The 6,197-nt window shown below is 48.3% G+C and overlaps 1 protein-coding gene across 1 annotated transcript; it reads right to left on the reverse strand.

The window, feature by feature from the left end:
* Positions 1 to 4,135: 4,135 nt before the first annotated feature.
* LOC114795625 (zinc finger protein 501) lies at positions 4,136 to 5,519 on the reverse strand. The gene is made up of 2 exons (XM_028989136.1): positions 4,806 to 5,519; positions 4,136 to 4,759 (listed from the first exon to the last, which is right to left on the reverse strand). The coding sequence occupies exons 1-2, from the start codon at positions 5,517 to 5,519 to the stop codon at positions 4,136 to 4,138; spliced, it is 1,338 nt and encodes a 445-aa protein (XP_028844969.1).
* Positions 5,520 to 6,197: the final 678 nt, after the last annotated feature.

A 6,197-nucleotide genomic window follows, 5' to 3' on the forward strand; every position in this document is an offset into this window, starting at 1 on the left:
TGTGGGCTCGTTCAAATCACTTCAATTATGAAGATTACAAACAAGTATTCCAAAAAGTGCAGTCCTGTTCATTTACTTCTCTGGGTTTGCTGGTGACCAGCATGCTTCGATGTCCTTAGGACACTGGTCTACTGGCAATAGCAACATTTTGCTGCATATTTTTTGACTTTGAATGCTTTTCTGGTCCATACTGACACGTTGCAGACAAGGATTCGGACGTTCAAGCAATTCAAGCAATTCGGTTTATTATTTCAAGACTTTGTCTGAAGGACAAACCAAAACTACAAACCAGCTCGAGCTTATCCAAGACGCATCTGACAGACTTACAAGCAGCACCAAAAAAACACATCACACTATTGGCAGAATATCAGCTTGTCATTTGTTGAGTGACTAATTTCATATCTTGAAATATTGTTCATGTCATGGTGTAGTATAGAACAACCAGCACGATCAGCACAAAAACACAAAGACAGGTATGAACTTAATAAATAAAACCACAATTGCAGTACAAAACTGAACGTATCTCATGGAACAGCGCTCCTTGATTTGGGACAAAGACAAGATACCTCATGGAATCTCAGATGGTACATTTTTTAAATCGCTGCTCACTGTGTTTGTAAAAGCAGCAGAGTAAATTGCACTGTACAACATGAAGTGAAAGTCAAGTGATTGTTATTTTGAAACACTGCAGCACAGCACACGGTGACACAATGAAATGTGTCCTCTGCATTTAATCACTGTGGGGATGCTGCTTTGATCAAGGGGACCTCAGTGGCACCTTGGCAGTTCAGAATCTGAACCCGCAATCTTCCAATTACAGGTCCGCTAGGCCAGCAGTGGGGAAGGTGGCCACTATATAAGTGTGTGTGTATGTAAAAAGTGTGTGTGTGTGTGTATGTGTAGCAGGAAGGTGATGGCATCATCCACTCCAATCCTGGCCTGGTAGGCAAACTGGAGGGCATCCTGCGCTGGCCTCACCCGGGTCCAGAGAGTGTCCACATGCTGCATAGACTTGAAGAAATTATGATTTTGGCCTGTTTATATAGGACATTTATACACATTACAAATGGAATTAATAAAAAATGTGTCCACTTCTCCAGTGCCTTGAACACCATTCAGCCAGCCTGGCTGGGGAGGGAAGTGTCTGCTGTGCTGAATGAATTTTGGACCTGACTGACAGGCCACAGTACGTACGACTACGCGGAATTCTGACACGGTGCTGTGTCGTTGCGTCTGTCACCGGTCCTCCGCAGGAAGCACACATCGGACTTCCAGTACAACACGGAGGGCTGCAATGATTCTCAGATGATGCAGCAATACTCAGATGTAACAAGGGTGGGGACGACTCGGAATACAGGACGGCTGAATCAACATCCAAAAGACAAATAAACTGGTAGTAGGTCCCGATCTAGTGTCACTCCACTCCTGTGGAGATTGGTCAGGACTACAGATACCTGGCTGTGCACATTGACAATAAACCGGAATGGTGCACGACCTCTCCGGCCACTTAAAAGAGGAGTCGAAGTAGGCTGTACTTCCTGTGTAGACTCTGATCTTTGCAGATCAGAGTCTGCAGATGTTGTACGGGTCTCTGGTGGCCAGTGCCGTTCTCTATGCTGTAGTTTGCTGGGGTGGCAGCATGAAAGTGGCATACAGGAAGAGACTGAACAAACTGATCAGGAAAGTTGGCTCGGTATTTGGTGCTCCACAACTTAAGGTGCTTCACTGAATGCCACAGAAAATCCTTCCTTCCAAACGCCTCCCGCAGACGCTCACCGAAAAAATACTACGTGCAATACTGAATGCTGTCCTCTATATTGTGCTAAACCACCTAATTACAATGTGTAATATTATTACTTTATTCATATTATGGTTCTTTCTTTCTTTACACTGATTTAATTTTATTTTGATTCAACTTATTCTATTCAGACTTATTTAGTTCGTTTTTACTATTGTCGTTATCATACTCTTTATTCTTACATTATCCTACCGTCTTGTGTCTCTCTGTGATAAATGAGGTTTTTCTGATGCTGGTTGTCGGTGTGTTGCTGCCACCTACCGGGCGGCGTGTGCGCTGCAGCCTGCACTCTTCATTACAACAGAATGAACAATTCAGACATCATGGGACCTCAGATCTTATTTTAAGACGTTAAGAGGGTTAGTTAGAGATTTTTAAATAATCTGAGTCTACAAAACTGGCCAATAAAACACTTTTTATCATCAAATCCATTCATTTCAACTCATGGTCATATGACCAACAATTTAATATTCAAACTTCTTAGCAGGATTCATGACATTTAGATTTTGAAGTACATTTGTTATTGCAAAACACTGTTTTGAGAAGTGTTAAATGCAACACCAGTGAACAGACTTTAGAAACATCATTTATTTCAGGTCAGGGGCTTGATCACGTCTGTAACTGGACAAACCAACCTGGTCCTCAGTAGAGTCCATCATGCCAGGAGGCTTCTTGGTTGGCCAAAACGAATTTGATCCCCTTCTGAAAAAAAGATGAAACTCATTTGTGCCCCTTTCACATTTTCATGGAAAAACCAACTCCAGTCATGAAATCAGCACTGGTCTTCAATTAATGGTTTATTACAAAAGAATCGCAAGACAGAACTCAACTTTTATTCTAATGGCAAACACAATACAAAACCGTACAGCTCTCTATGGATGTAGGTCCGCTGCATCAAAACGTAAAGAAAAGGGATTTCACTTTCGTTGGAGAGGGTAAAACCATGGTGGGGAAGGTAGGAACCACGAGATGGAGGAATAACAACAGAACCAACAAACGGACTAGAGCAAGAACACTTCCTTATTTGGGGAGTGGACCGCCGAACTCATAGAACGATATATAATGTGCTAGCACAGGCGGAACATGAAAGCTTTGGTGAAAACACACACAAAGTAGTCATCGAGGGCACTTTTTTTTTTTTTTTTTATTCTGTGTTTTTGTCGCTTTTTTCTGAGTATATTCAAAGTTCTTTTTTTAACAAAAAAAAAAAAGAGAGAGAGGGAGATGGAGCGGATGGGGACAGGAAGGTTCCACTCTTTTATCCGCCCCGTGAAGCACACTTTGCGTTTGTTCCAAGTCTATATTATAAATACGTAGTGCTTTCGTCCTGACCTCCACATAGTGCAACACTTGTTAAAATATGAAATCCCTTGCCGACTCCACAAAGTCATATTATCTGAACATCATTGCAAAATAAACGCCGCACACAAGAGTAAAACCTCAAAAACTCCCACTTCTACAAATGTCCGTACACATACAGCGGATGTAAAAACAACATTTCTCATGTTATATTCATCATGCACACACAATATATATATATATATATAATATAATATAGATGAAGTCACAATATATTTATAATGAACTATATGTTGTATACGCAGAGTATTGAATTTACTCCTTTATAATCCTGGTGGGTAGGGTGGATTTCATATTTTGACAAACTGACACAGTGAGACTGAAGACAGGGACATTTTATCAGCGTCCCACCCGACGTCTCGGCCACGAGGGCGATTCTGCGAAAAGCGGAGGGACCTTGTTGTGCGGGAAGCACCTCTCTCTGCTCGCCGTGCAGTTCGGAGCGTTAGAAAACGGGGCCCCCTGTAGCCCCGACCCCGCAGACGGACCGTTAATTACTCCATGATGCTTTTGGGGGCGACGGACGGCCTCTCTTTTTGGGCAACAATCAAAAATAATAAATAAACTTGCCATCAATTGTGCCCACACATTTTTATTAATGTTTCTGACTTTGGAGAAATATTGATACCCGACACAAAGAGCGCACTACACAGCTGTCAAAAGTCAATCCTTAAATTAGCATTAAATTATTCATCCGTAGCTCTACAACTAAACAGGGAATGGCTACCAAAAAAACTCCATATCGACTCTGAACAATTTTCATTATGGCAAATGGCCAGTGCATATATTCACTAAAAAGGGGAGGAGCCTGGGGACAGAATAATTTATGATTGAAGCCTCGGCAGCGCGAGGCAGAATCCGCTACTAGAATAAAAAAAAAAAAAAAAAAACAATTCCAACAAGTCCAAAATCTAATAAAAAGGGGGTGGGGGACAGGGGGTCGGAGACGACGGGGGGGGAACGGAGGATTCGGAGGTCTCAGTCGGAGTCCGACTCGAGCGGGGCGCCCTCGTCGATGGCCAGGTTGCCCTGCTCCGGCTTGGGGCTCAGTCTGTCCCCCATGTGGACCTTCTTGTGGCGGGAGAAGCTGGACGAGTGGACGAAAGTCTTGCCGCAGTGGCTGCAGGAGTACAGCTTGCCGGAGGAGTGGGTCTGCTGGTGCTGCTTGAGGTTGGACAGGCGGATGAAGGTCTTCTTGCAGACGTTGCAGGTGTACTGCTTCTGGCCGGCGTGCGTGTGCTCGTGGCGCGCCAGGCTGGCGGTGTTGCCGAAGCGCTTGTCGCAGTGCAGGCAGGCGTAGGGCCGGGCGGTGTCCTGCGCCGCCAGCCGCGCCCGGGCCGCCTTGGACCGCTTGTTCTTCTTGCACAGCGTGTAGTAGTTGGGCTTGCCGCGGGAGCAGAGCTTCAGGCGGATCTTCAGGTCCGAGGACTTGGCCAGCGCGTCCTTGTTCTGCGTGTAGGAGTTGAGGAGCTTCCGCACGTGCGCCACCTGGTGCTTGGACAGGCTGGTGGAGTTTCTGAAGACGCGGTCGCACTGGGAGCACTGGTACTGCTTCTCGCCGCCGGCCGCCTTGTTCTTTTTGGCCGCGACGTGGGCGGGGACCTGGGCGAGGCCGAGGTCGGGCAGGGCGAGCGGGGGGGGGCGGGGCCTTGGCGGAGGGCGCGGCTTTGCCTTTGTGGATGAGCCGGTGCCGGGACAGGCTGGAGCTGTGGTTGAAGTGCTTGCCGCAGGCGTTGCACGTGTGCAGCCTCTTGCTCTTGTGGCTCTTCTTGTGGATGGCCAGCAGCCGCTTGCCGTTGCAGCGCACGCCGCACACGTTGCACTGCAGCGTCTTTTTGTTCTCGCCCGGCTTGCCGTACTCCTCTTTGGGCGGCCCGCCCTGCCGGTTTCTCGTGTGGGACTGCACGTGCCGGGAGAGGCTGGAGGAGTGGCTGTAGCCCTTCCCGCAGATGTGGCAGTAGTAGGGCTGAGTTCTGGTGACGCCCTTGTCCCAAGCCAAGACCGCGCCGTCCTCGTCCATGCAGCCCAGCTGACTGATCGCGGCCTCGGTCAGGTCTTCCGTCTCGGAGTCGCTCCGGTCCGGCTGGGGCACCTCCACCGACGTCACCACGTCCTCGCATTCGGGGTACACCGCCTCGTACTGGGCGAAAAACGTGTCATCGGCCTCGCCCTTAACCTGGCCCGGCGTGAAGCAGGAGCCCTCCTCCGCGTCCTTCTTCACGCAGGAAATGGTGAACTTGGAGCCCACCTCCGCCCACTTCACCACGTACTCGATGGGCTGCGTGTCCAGCTCCACCGTGATGAAGTCGGCGCCGAGCGCGTCCGGCTCGGCGAAGGTCAGCTCGGTCTCTGGGTCCTCCATCAGGGCGGGTTCCTGCAGGCCCTCACTGCCAACGCCGCTTCACAAGCCCGCCGCCGTCTAAAACCACAAGGAGGGCAGAGGAACAGCTCAACTTCAACAACATGAAATCGTCCAGACCATTTTAACAATATTAAGGCTCTACCTCGCGAGTAGTAATTAAAACCTGAATTTTCACCATACGTTTGGCTTCTGATTAAAACGGATGTTATATTGATGCTCTGCCTTGTCGGAGGTGAAGGACCAGCGGCACAAATCCCCACCAAACACGAGATAAACCAGGAAGAAGAGTCGAGATCAGCTCGCGTTTCAATCAAACGGAAGAGCCGGGAATAAACGTGAAGCCCGACCGCCGCGGCGCAGGCCGGGAACGCGGCGTTTGCGCTCAAATTCGGGGGGCTCGCTTCATTTCCACATCAATGTGGGTAGAAAATTCGAAATAAATAAACCCGAAAGTCGCCAGTTTCAGAGCGCTTACGGGGGGAAATAAGCCAAACAAAGCACAGCGGCGATAAACAGGAAATACATTAGCGCAGACAGAGAGGGCCACAATGCATTCTGGGAAAGGATTAAAGCGGGGCCTGACGGAAGCCGCGCGAAAATAAATCTGGCAAATAAAACAGCTCAGTCGGACGACGAAAGGCCAACTAAACGTAAAATATCGCCGTTCCTTTTTCTTCT

The sequence above is a fragment of the Denticeps clupeoides genome, chromosome 8 (genome assembly GCF_900700375.1).
Source record: "Denticeps clupeoides chromosome 8, fDenClu1.1, whole genome shotgun sequence".
NCBI classification, from domain to species: domain Eukaryota; kingdom Metazoa; phylum Chordata; class Actinopteri; order Clupeiformes; family Denticipitidae; genus Denticeps; species Denticeps clupeoides.

Bases quoted from the DNA above. Each gene is read 5' to 3' on its own strand.
- LOC114795625 (XM_028989136.1), bottom strand. From the start codon at position 5,519: ATGGAGGACCCAGAGACCGAGCTGACCTTCGCCGAGCCGGACGCGCTC. The intron at 4,760-4,805 runs GCCCCGCCCCCC...GGCCTCGCCCAG, and splicing joins AAGCCGCGCCCTCCGCCAAG to GTCCCCGCCCACGTCGCGGC.